The sequence below is a fragment of the Erinaceus europaeus genome, chromosome 15 (assembly GCF_950295315.1).
Source record: "Erinaceus europaeus chromosome 15, mEriEur2.1, whole genome shotgun sequence".
Lineage (NCBI taxonomy): Eukaryota > Metazoa > Chordata > Mammalia > Eulipotyphla > Erinaceidae > Erinaceus > Erinaceus europaeus.
In genome coordinates, this window is record NC_080176.1 from 25,615,345 (window position 1) to 25,634,171 (window position 18,827).

An 18,827-nucleotide genomic window follows, 5' to 3' on the forward strand; every position below is an offset into this window, starting at 1 on the left:
CAGGAACAGTGGATTTGTAGTGCACCTGAGCCTCAGCAATAATCCTGGGGACAAAAGAGACAGAGAGACCAAAACACTGCTCAGCTCTGCCTAATAGTGGAACTGGGATTGAACCCAACAGAGCCTCAGGTGTGAAAGTCTTTTGCAGAACCTCTGTGTGGTCTCCCTAGCCCTAGTGTCTGTTTTATTTCCTTGAAGTGCCAGGGCTACAGACTGTGTTGCTCCCTTACGTGAAGGCCCTCCAGATAGAGCTTGCTGTGAGGTTATGGGCTCCAGGTAACACAGTCCGATAACACCTGGACCCCCACATACAGGTCCTGCAGGCATGGGATGGCTTGGCAGCCTGAAAGGTGGCACTCAGGCCAGGAACCTGCCACTCTCACTCCTGTCCCAGCTGTGACCTCATGGGGTGGGGATGGGGGTGGGCACAGAGCCAGCCTGGAGACATGCCATCTTGCCTGCCCATCTGCCTGCAGACGAGGAGCAGCCCCTCTGTCCACTCCTCTCACTGCTGGGGAGAGCCCCCCAGCCTTCCCATTGGCCCCTGGTGTCTCCTCCTCTGTGTTCAGCCCAGCCTGTCCAGGAACCTCACCATTTCCCAGCAGTCGGTTCCCAGCAGCAGAAACCAGCACCTTTCAGAACACTGGAGCTCAGCGCAATGGGCTCCACAGGGCCTGTCCTGTTACTCCTGCTGTTCCTCCTCAGTCCTGCTGTCCCCAAGAAGAGCACGACAGGTGAATGGGGGGGGAGCATGGAGAAGACTGGAGGGAAGGAGCAGAGCCCCCTAGACCCCCAAATGGGCTGTAGAAATGGGTGGCCATGCAGTGGAGTACCCAGTTCAGTGCACATTTTCAAGGGCCTGGGTTCAAGCCCCTGGTCCAGGTTCAAGCTTCCCCAAGCTTCACAAGCAGTGAAGGAGGTCATTTTTTTTTTTAAATTACCTTTACTTATTTATTGGATAGAAACAGCCAGAAATCAAGGGGGAAGGGGTGATAGAGAGGGAAAGAGACAGAGAGACACCTGCAGCCCTGCTTCACCACTTGTGAAGCTTTCCCCCTACAGGTGGGGACCGGAGGCTCGAACCCAGGTCCTTGAGCATTGTAACATGTGTGCTCAATCAGGTGCTCCACCACCGGGCCCTCTCTCTCTCCTTCTCTATCTCTACCTCCCATCTCAATTTCTCTCTGTCTCTATCCAAAATAAATACATATAATAAAATATCTTAATAATCAGGGGGCTACCGCTGGTGGTGTACCTGGTTAAGTGCGTACACTACAGTGCACAAGGACCAGAGTTCACCTGTAGGGAGAAAGCTTTATAAGTGGTGAAGCAGGACTGCAGGTATCTCTCTGTCTCTCACCCACTCTATCTCCCCCTCCCCTCTCAATTTCTGTCTCTGTCCAATAATAGGTAAATAAAATAATCAGAATCAGGGTTGGAGCTGGTGCAACTAGTGAAACACACAAGGTACCATGTGTGAGGATCCCAGTTCGAGCCCCTGGTCCCCACACAGGGGGACGTTTCATGAGAGGTGGGACAGGCAACAGGTGTCTCTCTCCTCCTCTGTTTCTCTCCCTCTTACCCTATTTCTCTCTGTCTCTATCATAAAAACAATAATTTAAAAATAACCATAATCATGACCCAGGAGGTGGTGCAATGGCTAGAGTGAGGGACTCGCAAGCATGAGGTCCCAAGTTCAGTTCCTGGAATCACACATGTCCATGTCATGTGTTCTCTCTCTCCATTCTCTCATGCTAACAGTAAATAAACCTTTAAATAATAATCAAAATCTGGGCCAAAGAGAGAGAGTTCACCAGGTAGGACTCATGCCTTGCAGCCTGGGTTTGAGCCCTGGCACTACATGGGAGATAACCTGACACCATGGGAAGATATGGCCTGAAGCATCTCTCCTGTCTCTATCTGAATGATAAAGCACCCTAGAGTGGTGAAATCACACATACACAAAGCCCCAGGCGCGCGCGCACATACACACACACACACACACACACACACACACACACACACACGTCAGAGTTGGGGTCCAGACTCGCCCAGTAGAGCTCTCGCCTTACCTTGCAGGAGGCCCCAGGGTTGAGCCCCAGCACCAATGGGAGTATGAGGGCACCTGGGCAAGCCCAAGAGATAGAGTGGTGCTAAAAAGCCTGTTTCTCTATCACTCCCTCTCTCCTCTCTCTATCCCCCTAAATAAAAAAATGGAAACAATGGGCCAGTGAGTTCATTCCCTTGCCACTTGTTAAATAAGTGAATAAATATTAGGAAGAAAAGCAGGAGGCAAACAGCTCAGAGACCTGGAACACAGGGGAGGCATCTGTCCATCTGTCTGTCATACGCCTTGGGACAGGACTCAGCCTCAGGGTCCTGATATGCCTGCAGGGAAGCTGAGAGATGTCACCTTAGGACTGGGAAGACAGCATAATGTTATGCAGAAACTCTCCTGCCTGAGGATCTGAGCTCCCAGGTTCAATCCCCAGCACCGTCATCAACCAGAGCTGAGCAGAGCTCTAGAAAGAAAGAAAGAAAGAAAGAAAGAAAGAAAGAAAGAAAGAAAGAAAGAAAGAAAGAAAGAAAGGGAGAGAGGGAGGGAGGTTGGGAGGGAGGGAGGGAGGGAGGGAGGAAGGAAGGAAGGAAGGAAGAAAAGAAGGAAAGAAGGAAAGAAGGAAGGAAGAGAGAAAAAAAGGAAAGAGATACGGTGTAAGGATCCCGATTGGAGCCCCCGGCTCCCCACCTGCAGGAAAGTCCCTTCACAGGCGGTGAAGCAGGTCTGCAGGTGTCTGTCTTTCTCTCCCCCTCTCTGTCTTCCCCTCCTCTCTCCATTTCTCTCTGTCCTAACATCAACAACATCAATAATAACTACAACAACAATGAAAAACAAGGGCAACAAAAGGAGAAAAAAAAAAACCACAAGAAAGGAAAGAGATAGAAGAAGGAAGGAGAAGAAAGGGAGAGGGAGGGAGGGAGGGAGGGAGGGGTGTCACTTTACAAGTGACAAGAGTGGGTCCCCCTCTCTGCTCCTCTCCTACATAGAAACACCCCCCACACCGACTGGGCCCTCACTTCCACATCTCCTCTCCAGCAGGTCCTTACTCTCTGAGCTTTTTCTACACGGGGTTGTCCAAGCCCCAGAAGGGTACCCCCAGATTCTGGGCCATCTCCTACCTCAACGACCAGCCCTTCTTCCGCTACAACAGCCTGAGAAGCGAGGCCGAGCCCCTGGGCAAGTGGGCAGGGCTGAAGGGGCTGCAGAACTGGAGTGAAGAGAGCTTGCTGCAGCAGTTCCGAGAGGACTACTTCATGATCACCCTCAAGGACATCATGAAATTTTACAAGGACCCAGCAGGTAAGCAACCAGGCAGGTGAGCAGGGTGGGCAGGTGAGGGGGTGTTGGACAGGTAAGAGGGACTTGGCAAGATAAGGGAGAGTCAAGCGGTGAGGGGGACCTAGCCAGGTGAGGGGGGTTGGGAGATGAGTGCAGGGCTGGGCGTCAAGGAAGAGCAAAGTCATCTCAACTGCTTGAGTGCCTGCCTTGCTGTGTGTGAGGCCCTGGGTTCTAGCTCTGGCATCTTGGGAGCACCAGGGACCGTGCCAAGGGATCTCCCAGTGTTGTGGAGCAGGGCTGTGGTTCTCTGTCTTTCTCTCTGTATGTGTGTGTGTGCGCGCACACACACACACACACACACACACACACACACATACACGTACCTGCTTTTCATCTGGAACATAAAGGAAAGGTCTGGGGAGATATAATAATGGTTATTTATGCAAAAAGCTTCATGTCTGAGGTTCTGAGGCCCCAGGTTCAATCCCCAACACCACCATTCACAAGGCTCTGGTATCTCTCTGTGTGTCTCAAAAATGAAAATATATAAAGAACCCCACCCCCTTTTTTAAAGTAGGACGTGAGGAGACAACATAACAGTGATGCAAAAGACTTTCAAGGCTGAGGCTCCCAAGTCTCAGGTTCACTTTTTTGTCTTGGTGTCCCCTCCCCCAAATAGGCAGGAACTGTTCCAAAGGGAGACAATTTCTCTCTTCCAAGGCTGCTTGCTACTCAGATGTCTTCGAGATGACATGGCAGAGCAAAGCTGGTAGGAGACAGGAAGGAATGCAGCTGGCATGAGGCTGGGTGCTCAGCACCTGGTGGCGTATTTGTGACTAATAGTAGATCACAAGATTGTAAGGTAACAGGGTCTAGTTCCTTGCCACACCTACCACCAAGATTCTGCATCCCCTCCGTCCCACCTCCCAAAGAGTTCTTACTAGTCTTAGAAACAGTTTGTTTGCTTTTGAGTTCATGCGTACCTGTTCTCTAGATTCACGATAGGAGTGAAACCATCTGTACTTGTCTTTCATCTCTTATTTCACTAAGCAGAATCACCTCTACTAACATCCATTCTGTCCCAAATGAAGTCCCAGGTTCAATCCCCAGCACCATAAGCCAGAGCTGAGCAGAGCTCAGGTCTCTCTATGGGTTTCTGTCTCTAAGAAAATATATAAATAAATCTATCTTTCTTTTTGTTTGTTTTGTTTTAGGTAAGGGGCTGGGAAGACAACCTAATGGTGATGAAAAAAGACTTTCCTGCCTGAGGTTCTGAGTTCCCAGGTTCAGTCCTCAGCATCACCATCAGCCTGAGCTGAGTGGGGCTCTGATATATAAATATATATATGTACATAAATCTCCCCCCACAATACAGAGAGACAGAGACAGAGAGAGAGAATGGAAGCAACAGAAGGGAGAGGAAGGCAACTGCAGACAGGCAAGTGTCCTGGGTGGCCCCAAGGCTCAGGGCCCAGCCACCTGCCGACCTCAGTGGCCTCAGTGGAGCCCAGCCATGGCAGCAGCCAGGCGGACTTCACCCCACACTCCCAGCTCAAGGCCATGTCCTAAGGTGGCTGCTCCTGCCAGGAAGGCAAGTGGCCTGGACCCTGGGGGGGGGGGGAGCTTGACTGAGCACCCAGGTCCAGCTTTGGTCAGGCAGCATCACTTCTGCTCAGTGACCTCCTGTGGGTGGGGAGGCTAGTCCCATCCACCAGTCTAGAATCCCCCCAACCGCGCTGCCTCCCCCGCCTCCAGCCCAAGGCAGGCCTGCTGAGCTGTTGGTGAGTCCTGCTCAGTTCTGGTTTGTGGTAGTGCTGGGTTTTAAAGCTTCAACTTTCAAGCCTCAGGCACGGAATCTCTTTGCATCACCATTATGCTCTCTCCCCACCCCACCCCCACCCATCCCCACCCCCTGGCTGCATTCTTTCTCTTCTTTTTCTCTTTTCTGCCACAGTTAACACTGGGCCTTCATGCCTGCATGATTCCACTGTTCCAGAAGACTTTTTTTTTTTTTGCCTCCAGGGTTATCACTATGGCTAAGTGCCTGCCCTATGAATCCACTGCTCCTGGAGGCCATCTTTCCCATTTTGTTGCTGTTGTTGTTGGATAGGACAGAGAGAAATCAAGAGAGGAGGGGAAGACAGAGAGGGGGAGAGAAAAAGGTAGACATCTGCAGACCTGCTTTACCGCTTGGGAAGCAACCCCCCTGCAGGTAGAGAGCCAAGGGCTTGAACCGAGATCCTTAACGCTGTTCCTTGCACTTCGCAGTGCACTACCACCCAGCCCCTAGAAGACTTTTTCTTTATGTCTTTTTCTGCTTGACTTTTTTTGTTTCATAGGATAGAGAGGGCACAAACCAGCCCATTGAGACAGAGAGTCTGAAAGTTTCAGGTGGGGAAGATAATGGTCCAAGGTCCCAGGTTCAATCCTCCACGCCACCATAATCCAGCAATGCTCTGGGGGGAGAAAAGAGGCAGGGAAGTAGAGAGAGAGGGGGGATCTGAAAGTTTCCAGAAGGAAGCAAGCATTCTATGGAGATCTGAGAGCTGTGGCGTGGGGTGTACACTGCTGGTCAGGAAGCTGGCCTGGGTGGGGATGGATGGCAAAGTGAGTGATTAGGAGACAAGAGAATGGGGGGGGGCGCAGGCAGTGGGACACCCGGTTAAGCGCTCACATTACAGTGCACAAGGACCCAGGTTCAAACCCTTTGTCCCCACCTGCAGGGAGAAAGTTTCACTAGTGGTGAAGCAGAGCTGCAGGTGTCTCTCTCTGTCTTTTTCCTTCTCTACCTCCCCCCTCTCAATTTCTCTCTGTCTCTATCTTATAATAAATTAATTAATTTAAAAAAATTTTTTAAGAGAGAATTGGGGGTAGAGCAGTTAAGTGCACATATTAGCATGTATAAAGACCTGAGTTAAAGGCCCCAGTTCTCACCTACAGGGGAGACCCCTGCAGATCTCTCTCTGTCTCTTTACCTCCCCTCCCTCTCTTTTCTTCTCTCTGTCTTATCTAATAAAATAGAAAAAAAGAAGAAAAATGGCAACTGGGGGAGTCAGGCAGTAGCACAGAGGGATAAGCGCATGTGGCGCAAAGAGCAAGGACCAACTTAAAGATCCCAGTTCGAGACCAAACTTAAAGATCCCAGTCTGAGACCCTGGCTCCCCACCTGCAGGGGCGTCGCTTCATAGGTGGTGAAGCAGATCTGCAGGTGTCTATCTTTCTCTCCCTCTCTCTGTCTTCCCCTCCTCTCTCCATTTCTCTCTCTCTCTTTGTCCTATCCAACAACAACGACATTAACAATAATAATTACAACAATAAAAAAAACAAGGGCAACAAAAAAGGAAATAAATAAATAATATTTTTTAAATGGCAGCTGGGATTCATAGTGCCAGCACTGAGCCCCAGCAATAGTCCTGGTGGCAAAAAAATAAAATAAAGTAAAATTTTAGAGGAGGAAAGAAAATAAAGAGATAAATGAGGGCTTTGAAGAAGAACAGTGACTGACAAGAGAGTCAGATACATGTTTCAATGCACAGGACAGACCCAGAACCCAGACAATGCACCAGCCAGTGCCATTTCAGTGGGGAGAAAGCTGCCACCCTTGTTTGTAGCTCAGGTTCATGAACAAGCCAGGTAGACATGGAGAAGGATTTAGAGCTCCAAGTGGGAGCTAGGGTCGGGGTGTAGCTGCAGTGTTTACCAAAGGTCAAGTCCAACCCCAGCGGATGTCAGCTTCCAAGAGGTTCCCTAGCTGAGATGGGAGGTGGGGCTTTTGAATTTGCAAATACCAGAAAACTGGGGAAGAACTAATCAGAATGTCTGTTTATTTCTGAAAGAGAGGAGGAGAGAGAGAACCACAGCATCACTCAGGCACATGCGATGCTGGCTATCAAACTCCAAACTTCATCTTTGAGGGCCCAGCACTTAATTTACTGTGTCATTTCCCAGGTCACAGACTGGTGTTATGGTTGGCTGGTTTATTTGTTTGTTTGTTTGTTTCATTTTGTTTTGTTTTGTCACCAGAGCCCTGCTCAGCTCTGTCTTATGGTAGTGCTGGTGATTGAACCTGGGGCCTCTGAGCCTCAGGCAGGAGATGAGTCTTTTTGCAGAACCATAATAACCCCAGCCCCATCTGTTTGCTTTTTAAAAGGCAGAGTTTGCCCTCATGAGCACTGAGATATTTTGTCACCCAGAGAAAAGTACAGATGATGGTTGTTTGCCTTGGCCATGTGCTCTGGGAGGCCAGAACACAGTGTTCTCAGAGGCCACATATCTCAGAGAGTCAGGGAAGGGCTGGGCATCTCGGGGAAAACCCCTGGCCTCTCAGGACAGCACTCATATCAGATCCCTGTCAAAACACCCAGCCAGTGCTTCCTTCTCTCTGTCTGCCATGTCCTGAAAGATAGAGAGACTACAAGCCTGAGCCCCTGCAAAAACCTTCCTTAAGGGCTGGGGGGCTGTTCAAAGACTGGAGAGCAGGACTTTCATATGTGAGAGTGTATAGATAGATAGATAGATAGATAGATAGATAGATAGATGTGTATGTTCATATATATCATTAAATAAGTATTATTTATTTTTATTATTTATTAATGAGAGATAAAGAGAGAACCAGACTATCACTCTGGCACCGGCCATACCAGGGACTTAACTCAGGACACTATCCTTGAGAGTCCAATGCCTTATCCACTGCATCACCTTCTGGGCTGCTAATCTTTCAAAAGACCTTCCTCATATTGGGTTGCAAAATATCCAAATAAAAGTTCTAAGGGGGAGGCGGGCGGGGTGCACCCAGTTAAGTACACATAGTAAAGCACAAGGACCCAAGCAAGGAGTTGGGTTACCCTTCGCTACCCACCTGTGTGTGTGTGGGGGGGGGGGGTGTCACTTCACAAGTGGTGAAGCAGAAGGTCTGCAGGTGTCTATCTTTCTCTCTCCCTCCCTATCATCCCTTCCTCTCTCAACTTCTCTTTGTCTTATCTAATAAAATGGAAAAAATGGCTGCCAGGAGCAATGGATTCATAGCACCAATTCCAGCAATAACCCTGGAGACAATAAATAAATAAATAAAGTTACTGGGACCAGGTGGTAGTGCAGCAGGTTAGGCGCACATGGCACTAAACACACGGACTGGCAAAAAGACCCCAGTTCAAACCCTCGGCTCCCCAACTGCAGGGGGGTTGCTTCACAAGTGGTGAAGCAAGTCTGCAGGTGTCTTTCTCTCCCCCTCTTTGTCTACCTCTCCTCTCTTGATTTCTCTCTCTCCTATCCAACAACAATGACAGCAATAACAACAGTAATAATAACAACAGCAATGATAAACAACAAGGGCAATAAAAGGGGGAAAATAGCCTCCAGGAGCAGTGGATTCATACATAGTGCAGGCACTGAGCCCCAGCAATAACCCTGGAGAAAAAAAAAAAAATCACCCCAGAGCAGTGAAACCCTGGCAAAAAAAAACCAAAATAAATAAACAAATAAATAAATAAAGGGCCAGGCGATAGCTCACTGAGTTAAGCGCACATATTGCGAAGCCCAAGGATCCTAGTTTGAGCCCCCCAGCTCCCCACCCTCAGGGGGTCACTTTGAAAGTGGTAAAGCAGGTCTGCCGGTATCTCTTTCTTTCCTCCTCTCTAGCCCTCCCTCTCAAATTCTCTCTGTCCTATCCAATAAAACGTTAAAAAAAATGGCTACCCACAAAGACCCTGGGTCCATGCTCCCAGAGGGATAGAGAATGGGAAAGCTATCAGGGGAGGGGATGGGATATGGAGATTGGGTGGTGGGAATTGTGTGGAGTTGTGCCCCTCCTACCCTATGGTTTTGTTAATTTATCCTTTCTTAAATAAAAAATAAATTTAAAAAAATGGCTACAGGAGCAATGAATTCATACTGCAGTCACAGAGCTCCAGCAATAACACTGGAGGCAAAATAATAGTAGTAGTAATAATAACAATAATAATAAATGAGTTGGTTATTTGCTGGGTAAGGCAGTGGCACTTGTTACCATGCTGCACAAGGACCTGGGTTCAAACCCCATATCCCCACCTGCAGGGAGGAAGCTTCACAGGTGATGGATGAAACAATACTGCAAGTATCTCTCTGACTCTCCCCCTCTTCTTGCTCACTCTCTTCCCTATCTTCCCCTTCTTTCTGTCTCTATCCAGTAAATGATAACTTAATTAAATATTCTTTAAAGAGTTATTTATTTGCAGGCTGGGAAGCCAGCCATAATGGTTATGCAAAATACTTTCAAGCAGGCAGGGGTGGATAGCATAATGGTTATGCAAAAAGACTCTTGTGCCAGGGGCTAAGCAATGGTGTACCTGACTAAGTGTACACACTACAGTGTGCAAAGATCCAGATTCAAGCCCCCATTCCCAGCTGTGGGGAAAGCTTCATGAACAGTGAAACAGGGCTGCAGGTGTCTCTCTATCACTCTCCCTATCTCCCCCTCCCCTCCCAATTTCTCTGTTTCTAGCCAATAATAAAAATAAAAATTTAAAAGACATGATTTTAAAAATACACACAAGAGGGGCCTGGTGGTGGTGCACTTGGTTTAGCACACATGATACAGTAGTGTGCAAGAACCCAGGTTCGAGCTTCTTGTCCTTACCTGCAGGGGGAAAGCTTCACGAGTGGTGAAGCAGGGCTGCAGGTGTCTCTCTGTCTCTCTCCCCATCTCCCTAGCACCTCTCAATTTCTCTCCGTCTCTATCCAATAATAAATAAACAAAATTTTAAAAAAGAAAACACAAGAACTTAAAAAAAAAAAACTTTCATGCTTGAGACTCCAAAGTCCCAGGTTCAATCCCCAGCACCACTATCAGCCAGAGCTGATATCAGCACCACTATCAGCCAGGTCTCTCTGTGTATGTATCTTTATCTTTATCTCTCTCTGTCTCATTTTAAAAAATGCGAGAAGGAAGTCGGAGGCAAGCGCAGGGGGTTAAGCGCATGTGGCACAAAGCACAAGGACCGGCTTAAGGATCCCGGTTCCAGCCCCGGCTCCCCACCTGCAAGGGAGTCGCTTCACAGGCAGTGAAGCAGGTCTGCAGGTGTCTTTCTCTCCCCTCTCTGTCTTCCCCTCCTCTCTCCATTTCTCTCTGTTCTATCCAACCATGACGACACCAATAACAACAACAATAAATAAAGGGCCAGGTGATAGCTCACTGAGTTAAGCGCACATATTGCGAAGCCCAAGGATCCTAGTTTGAGCCCCCCGGCTCCCCACCCTCAGGGGGTCAACAAGGGCAACAAAAGGGAATAAATAAATATTTTTTAAAGAGGGGGAAAAGGGGGAACATTTATTTGCTGGAGAGAGAGAGAGAACCAGAGCGCCACACAGAACCACAGCCATGCGGGGGATCGAACCTGGGGCCCAGCTCACGCCCAGGCTGGGCCGCAGGCTCTCACACCTTCCAGGGCATGTTTGGCTGTGAGCTACGCAGTAATGGGAGCATCGGCAGCTTCTGGAAGTACGGCTACGACGGCAAGGACTTCATAGAGTTCCGCACAGACCTCACCGCCTGGGTGGCCCTGGATCCAGCGGCTAAGGTGACCAAGAGCCAGTGGGAGGCGGACGTCGAGTACCCGCAGAGAGCCCGCCACTACCTGCTGCAGGAGTGCCCCGGGCTGCTGCGCAACTACCTGCGGCGCGGGCGCCACCTGCTGGACCGGAAAGGTACTGCACCTAGGCTCTCCTGGCAGGACAAGGGGCCCCCCAGATCTGCCCGCAGAAGAAATAGGGGGCCCAGGTCTCCCCGCAGGAGAAAACGGGGGATCAGGTCTCTCGGCAGGAGAAAGAGGAGTCCCAGGTCTCCTTACAGGAGAAGGGATCCCCCAGGGGTGAGCAGAGAAAGGGCTGGAGACAGTGGGACAGGGAGGACAGCATGGGTGGGAGGAACAGCAGAGGGGTGCAGGGACAAACGGAGGAGGCTGGGGGCGGAATACCTGGCAGAGCTCACATGTGACCATGTACAAGGACCCAGTTCGAGCCCCCACTCCCCACTTGCAAGGGGGAAGCTTCACAAGTGGTGGAGGAGGGCTGGTGTCTCTCTTCCTTTCTGTCTCCCCCTCCTGTCTCAATTTCTCTTGTCTCTGGCCAGTAAATGAATTAATTAATTAATTAAATCATTTAAAAAGAGGACTTAGAGGAGGCGTACCTGGGTGAATGCACATATTCCCAGGCATATGGACCTGGGTTTGACCACCCCCCTCCCCACCTGCAGGGGGGGAGTTTCCATGAGCGGTGGAGCAGGGCTGCTGGTGTCTCTCTTGCTCTATCCCTCTCTATCTCCCTCTCCCCTCTCAATTTCTCTCTGCCATATAAGAAGGAAGGAAGAGGGTGTCGGGTGATGGCGCAGTGGGTTAAGCGCACGTGGCGCAAAGCGCAGGGACCGGCTTAAGGATCCCGGTTCGAGCCCCTGGCTCCCCACCTGCAGGGGAGTCGCTTCACAGGCGGTGAAGCAGGTCTGCAGGTGTCTATCTTTCTCTCCCCTCTCTGTCTTCCCCTCCTCTCTCCATTTCTCTCTGTCCTATCCAACAACAAAGCAACGTCAACAATGGCAATGATAACCGCAACGAGGCTGCAACAACTAGGGCAACAAAAAGGGGGAAAAATGGCCTCCAGGAGCGGTGGATTCATGGTGCAGGCACCAAGCCCAGCAATAACCCTGGAGGGGAAAAAAAAAAAAAAAAGAAGAATGAAGGAAGAGGGAGTCGGACGGTAGCACAGCCCGTTAAGCGTAGGTAGCGCAAAGGACCAGAGTAAGGATCCTGGTTCAAGCCCCTGGCTCCCCACCTACAAGGGAGTCACTTCACAGGCGGTAAAGCAGGTCTGCAGGTGTCTATCTTTCTCTCCCCTCTCTCTCTCTGTCTTCCCCTCCTCTCTCCATTTCTCTCTATCCTATCCAACAACAACGACATCGATAACAACAATAAAAACAACAAGGACAACAAAAGGGAATAAATAAATATTTTTTTAAAAAAGGAAGGAAGGAAAGAAAGAATGGAGGAAAAACCGGCCTCTGGGAGCAATGAATTCCTGTGGGCACTGAGCCCCAGCGATAATCATGATGGGAAAAGGACCAAAAAAAAACACAATCGCGGGGGCCAAGCAGTGGCACAGCTGGCTGAGGGCACACATTACAGTGTGTGCAAAGATCTGTGTTCAAGCCCCCAAGTCCCCACCTTCAAGGGGAAGCTTCACAATTGGTGAAGCAAGACTGCAGGGTCTGTCTTTCTCCCTCTATATCTCTCCCTTTCCTTCTAAGTTCCTCCATCTCTACCCAAAATTAATTAACTAATTACTTAATTGAATATATATTTTTAAATGCCTAGGGTTACAAGATTCTAGGGCATTTCCTTTTTTTTTTTTTTTTTTTTTGCAATTTTATTTATTTATTGCCTGAGCACTGAAGCTCTAGCTGATGGTGGTGCTGGATTGAACCTAGGACTTTTGGTGCCTCAGGCCTGAGAATCTTTTTGCATCACCATTATGCTCTCTCCCCAGCCTTCTGTTTTTATTTTATTTTTTAAACTTATTTTCATTTTATTTTTTATTTATTTATTTGAACCAGAGCACTGTTCAGCTCTGTCTTATGGTGGTGCGGGGGACTGAACCTGGGACTCTGGAGCCTCAGGCATGAGAGTCTCTTTTGCATAACCATTATGCTATCTACCCTCTGCCCCTGTTTTTATTTTTTAAGAGCTCCCCTTACTGTCTTCCACAGGCTTGCTTAGTTGATATAAAGTCTCTCTGGGGGTTTGAGAAGCAGGTTGGAGAGGAACCCATGTCTATCCTGTGTGTGCCCTGCAGAGCCCCCAGCCGTATTTGTCACCAGTAACACGGACCTGAAAGGAAACATGATCGTCAAGTGTGGAGCCAATGGCTTCTACCCGAGGGACATCAGACTGCGCTGGACCAAACTCAAGAGTAGGATGGAGCTGGGGTCACAGGGTGCCACCCTTCCAACCGTGAATGGCACGTACCTGGCCAGTGTGGCAATGACTGTAGCTCCAGGGGACAGAACTATCTACACCTGCCACCTGGAGCACAGCAGCCTGGGAGAGCCCACCAGCTTGATATGGAGCAGACCCATGTGGGAGCTGAGTGGCAGGGGGTAGGGCTGGGAGCTGCCCTAAGACAGCTGGGTCCAGAAACACTGTCACCAGGCCAAGGAAGTCTTGATTATCAGGGACAGAGATGACTCGGTGGCCAAGTGTCCTGCAGAGTCCCCTTTCCTGATCTGTAAAATCACATCTTCAGGGGCCGGGTGGTGGCACACCTGGTTGAGTGCACATGTTATTATGCTCAAGGACCCAGGTTCAAGTCCCCAGTCCTCACCTGCAGGGGGAAAGCTTCACAAGTGTTGAAGCAGTGCTGCAGGTGTCTGTCTGTCTCTCTCCCTTTCTATCTCCCCCTTCTCTCAATTTCTGTCTGTCTCTAGCCAATAAATAAGTATAATTTAAAAAATAAAATAATATTATCTGCAATAATCACCTTTTCTAGCGCACCATGTAGAAAGGCATCTGTGTGTTTTTTTATGTTGTTGTTGTTTGTTGTTTATTTGTTTTTTCCTTTACCCAGAGCCCTGCTCAACTTTGGCTTATGGTGGTGCAGGGGAATGAACCTGAGTCTTTCGAGCATCAGGCATCAGAATCAGTTCGTATAACAATTATCCTGTCTCCCCTGCCCGTTTGTGGGGTTTTGTTTGTTTGGATAGGATAGAGGGAAGTTGAGAGGGATCGAGAGACAGAGAGAGGGACCAGGAGGTGGTACACTTAGTTAATCGCACACATTACTGTGCACAAGGACCCAGGTTCATGTCCCTGGTCCACACCTGCAGGGGGAAAGCTTCACAAGTGGTGAAGCAGGGCTGCAGGTGTCTCTTTGTCTTTCTCCCTATCTTCCCCTCCCCTTTCAATTTCTCTCTGTCTCTATTCAATATTAAATAAAATTAAAAGATAGACAGACCTGCAGACCTGCTTCACCACTCATGAAGTTTCCCAAATGTCATCAAGTTTTCCAAATGCAAGAGCCACTGTAATAATCCTATGACATGTGTCAGCAGGGTACGGATTGCCCTCCTGTGTTGATATTGTACAACTGCAACGGAGCCTGCGCTCAAGTGCGTGTCTGCTGAATGCTGAAGGCAGCAGCTCCGTGCCACCAGCTGAAGGGGGGACGCTGGGAGATTGCTTTTCTCCCCTTCCCCCTACCCTTTTTTTAGCAGAGCACTGCTCAGCTCTGGCTTATGGTGGTGTGGGGGATTGAACCTAGGACTTGACGGAGCCTCAGGCATGAGAATCTGTTTGTATAACCATTATGCTATTACCCTCACCCCTCCCCCCCTTTTTTAATAAAGCTATTTGTCCTCTCAGATGGTAGACTCCATTGCAGTTGCGTACTGTCGCCACAGGAGGGCACTGTACCCTGCTGACACGGAATTTTAGAGGCTCCTCCGGCCACTTTGGAAGCTGAAGAGGGCCTGCGGGGAAGAGGAAGAGGTTTCTCTACTCCCAGAGGGTTTATTCTGGTTGGGGCGGAAAACGCTGAACCCTGTAAAGACCTAGTATTTCCGATATTTAAATATGGGAACCATCAAGACGGGGAGCCTCCGATATCCTAGAGTGGCCATCTCCCTGGCCACTTCCGGTCTTTGTGCAGACCGCGCGCACTTCCGGTCTTTGTGCAGGCGGTTGCAAGGACTGGGGCCCCGCGGAAGCCAAACTTTCGGGCTTCGCACACCGAGTGGCCGTGGGGCGCACTACGGGGATGAAAAGTACGGTGGTGTCCCGCCCTTCGCCTCCCCATAGCAGGCAGTGCTTTTTGAGGGGCTGCAGCGAAACTGGCTCCGTATCTTTCTGCTTGTTCCCACGTTTTTTATCTCGTCCTTCCTTCGTGACCCCGGCCAAGGGGGCATTTCCAAAAACAACCCCTGGAAGGTGGGACCCCATAGCTGAACGCTGGGTCAGGTCTCCTTGGAGCCTCCTGGCTTCAGCAGGGAGATGACCTTGCGGGGAATTGGGGTGTACTTGTGAAAATGCACTCAGGCTTCAGCAGGGAGATGACCTTGCGGGGAATTGGGGTGTACTTGTGAAAATGCACTCAGGACCGGCCCCTCATTTTTCACCACCTTTCATAATAACCTGACTCATGAGGATCGGGGAAATGAAGATTATATAACATTTATTTATTTACCAAGTACTGCTCAGTTCTGACTTAAGGTGATGCTGAGGATTGAACCTGGGACTTCGGAACCACAGGCGTGAGAATCTCTTTACATCACCATGATGTTGTCTCCCCTGCTGGAAATGAAGATTTCTCTTTATTTATTGGAGTTTGTTTATTTATTTATAAGTTGAGAAGGAAAGAGAGACACTTACAATACTGGTTCACGGGGCGGTAGCGCAGCAGGTTAAGCACAAGTGGCATAAAGCACAAGGACCGTGTAAGGATCCCCCGGTGAAGCAGGTCTGTAGGTGTCTTGCCCCCTCTGTCTTCCACTCCTCCATTTCTCTCTGTCCTATCCAACAACGACGACATCAGTAACAACAACAATAATAACCACAACAATGAAACAAGGGCAACAAAAGGGAATAAATATTAAAAATACATATATACTGGTTCACTACTCATGAAGCTTCCCTTCTAAAGGTGGGGACCAGGGACTTGAACCTGGGTCCCTGCGCTTGACAACATGTCTGCTCAACCTTATGCGCACCACCCCCAGCCCCTTATATCTCAGTCTGAAACATTATAGTGAAGCCTCTTTTTAAAAAAATTTTTTTTTTAACTTTATTATTATAGAGACAGAAATAGGTTGAGAGGAGAAAGAAAGAGACCTGCAACCGTGCTTCATTCATGAAGCTTCCCTTCTATAGGTAGTATATGGGGTTTCAAACCTGGGTCCTTACATAGTAACTTGTGCACTGTACCAGTTGTGCCACCAACTGGCCCCTTACAGCCTAATTCCCTTCCCAGGCAGGGATGCTGCAGAGAGGAAACTGACTTGTAACTGACATGGAGAATCCCTCAGGAAGGAAACTGACATGTAACTGACCTGCATGTAGATGACAGACATGATGCTGACATATCTGTAAAGAAAGGAGGGATCAGGGGGCGTTTGCAAAGCAGTATATGGGAATGGGTCTGGAATTGGCCCTGCCAGCTAAGAACATTCCAGCACCAACTGGACTAAAACCACAGCGTTAGAAAGGTGAGGGAGGATTGCAGAGAGAATGGTAAATATTTCAACACCAGTCTGAAGAAATGTTTGTTCTGTGCTGGGCAGTGGAGAGTGAAAGAATATGTGACCACAACCTCCAGACTCCGAGATTGGTTGGCCCATTCTTTTACACACACAAAACACACACGCACCAGGGTTGTTTGCCAAAGTTGGCATAGCAGAATAAGACCAGAATTCTACTTAGTAGCTTTGTGACCTTGAGCTATTTTTTAATCTTTCTGATGTAAAGAGTCCAGGCTTCTAAAGGAGGCATGATAATAGTGCCTGTTAACAGGGAGAAATGAATGAGGTGACCTGTAAATCACCCACCTCGATGCCCTGTGGCAGCTGTAGTAAGTAGTAGCTTTATCGCTGTTAGTGTTCATGAAAGTGAGAGTCAACATAGCCTCCCATGCAGAGCCTCCTACTGTGTGCAGTGGACAAAGAGGCCAGGGAGGGGTGAACTTCAGGAGATGGTAAGAGGGAGGTGTGAGAAGCTTGTGAACACATTCACTTCACCCTGAACTTGGATAGGACAGTATCCATGAAATCTTGTAGCATTTTTTTTAACTCCAAGGTATTTTTTTAATTTATTTATTTTTGGCAGAAGTTGAGAGGGAAGGGAGAGGTAGAAAGAGATACTCAGGCTGGGGAGATAGCATAATGGTTATGCAAAAATACTTTCATGCCTAAGACACCAAAGGTCTCAAGTTCAATCCCCTACCACCACCACCACCACCACCACCACCACCATAAACCACAGCCAAACAGAGCTCTGGCAAAAACAAACCCACAGCACTGCTTCACCACTCATGAATCTTACCCCCTGAACAGGGGGACTAGTTGCTTGAACAAAGTCCTTATGCATGGTAATGTGCTTGCTATACCTGGTGCTCCACCACCCAGCAGTGTAACATTTTATTCTTTGAAGATTTTGTTTAGTAGGCGGAGACAGAGAGCTAGAGAGAGAGAATCACTCCCTCTGGTATGTGTGATCCCAGGGATGGAACCCAAGATCCCATGCTCATGAGCACTTGCTCTCCACCTGCAGGGGAGAAGCTTCCTGAGGTATCTTTTTTCTCTGTTCCTATCTCTCACCCACCCCTCAGTTTCTCTGTCCTGTCAATTAAAAAGGAGGAGATCACCACCAAGAGTGGTGGATTTATGGTGCAGGCACCAAGCCCCAGAAATAACCCTGGTAGTAATTTAAAAAGGGGGGACAGGCATGGTGGTGGCACATTCAGTTGAGCAAAATTGTTACAATGCTCAAGGGCCCAGGTTCAATCCCAACATCCCCACCTGTAGGAGGAAAGCTTCAGGAGAGGTGAAGCAATGCTGCAGGTGTCTCTTTGTCTCTCTTCATCTCTCTCCCTTCTCTCTCAATTTCTTTTTTTTAATTAATTTATTTATTTATTAATGAGAAAGATAGGAGGAAAGAGAAAGAACCAAACATCACTCTGGTACATGTGCTGCCAGGATTGAACTTGGGACCTCATCCTTGAGAATCCAAAGCTTTATCTACTGCACCACCTCCCAGACCACTTTTTTAAAAAATATATTTATTTATTCCCTTTTGTTGCCCTTGTTATTTTATTGTTGTAGTAATTGTTGTCATTGTTGTTGGATAGGACAGAGAGAAATGGAGAGAGGAGGGGAAGACAAGGAGAGAAAGATAGACACCTGCAGACCTGCTTCACCGCCTGTGAAGTGACTCCCTTGGAGGTGGGGAGCCAGGGGCGGGGGCTCGAACTGGATCCTTATGGGGGTCCTTGTGCTTTGCACCACCTGTGCTTAACCCACTGTGCTACCGACTCCCACTATCTCAATTTCTCTCTATATATATCCAATTAATAAATAAGTGGTAGAGTGGATAAAGTGTTGGAGTTTCAAGCATGAGGTTCCAAATTCCCTCTCCTCTTTTCTCTCAATAACTTTTTAAAAATATTTTATTTACTCCCTTTTGTTGCCCTTGTTGTTTTATTGTTGTAGTTATTATTGTTGTCATCGTTGTTGGATAGAACAGAAATAAATGGAGAGAGGAGGGGAAGACAGAGAGGGGAGAGAAAGATACCTGTTCACCGCCTGTTAAGTGACTCCCTTGCAGGTGGGGAGCCAGGGACTCTTTTTTTTTTTTTTTTTTTTTAGCCAGGGACTCTTAACGGGGGTCCTTATGCCGGTCCTTGCGCTTTGTGCCACATGCACTTAACCAGCTACACTACCACCTGACACTATATATATATATTCCCTTTTTTGTTGCCCTTG

The 18,827-nt window shown here is 48.6% G+C and overlaps 1 protein-coding gene across 2 annotated transcripts; it reads left to right on the plus strand.

Annotated features, from left to right (window-relative positions):
* The first annotated feature begins 576 nt into the window (after nucleotides 1-576).
* On the plus strand, nucleotides 577-13,833 carry AZGP1 (alpha-2-glycoprotein 1, zinc-binding). 2 transcript variants are annotated; one of them, XM_016193310.2, is made up of 4 exons: nucleotides 577-734; nucleotides 3,095-3,358; nucleotides 10,742-11,017; nucleotides 13,154-13,833. In XM_016193310.2, exons 1-4 carry the CDS (start codon nucleotides 659-661, stop codon nucleotides 13,459-13,461), a joined length of 924 nt encoding a protein of 307 aa, XP_016048796.2. In that variant the 5' UTR covers nucleotides 577-658; the 3' UTR covers nucleotides 13,462-13,833. The 2 variants fall into 2 exon arrangements, with proteins under 2 accessions (XP_016048796.2, XP_016048797.2); XM_016193311.2 differs by having other exon boundaries at nucleotides 3,098-3,358.
* Nucleotides 13,834-18,827: the final 4,994 nt, after the last annotated feature.

What these genes read in the sequence shown, in the direction of transcription:
- AZGP1 (XM_016193310.2), top strand. Translation starts at nt 659, where the DNA reads ATGGGCTCCACAGGGCCTGTCCTGTTACTCCTGCTGTTCCTCCTCAGT. An exon ending in CCCCAAGAAGAGCACGACAG is followed by an intron (nt 735 to 3,094) that starts GTGAATGGGGGG and finishes TCTCCTCTCCAG; the next exon opens with CAGGTCCTTACTCTCTGAGC. An exon ending in ATTTTACAAGGACCCAGCAG is followed by an intron (nt 3,359 to 10,741) that starts GTAAGCAACCAG and finishes GCTGGGCCGCAG; the next exon opens with GCTCTCACACCTTCCAGGGC.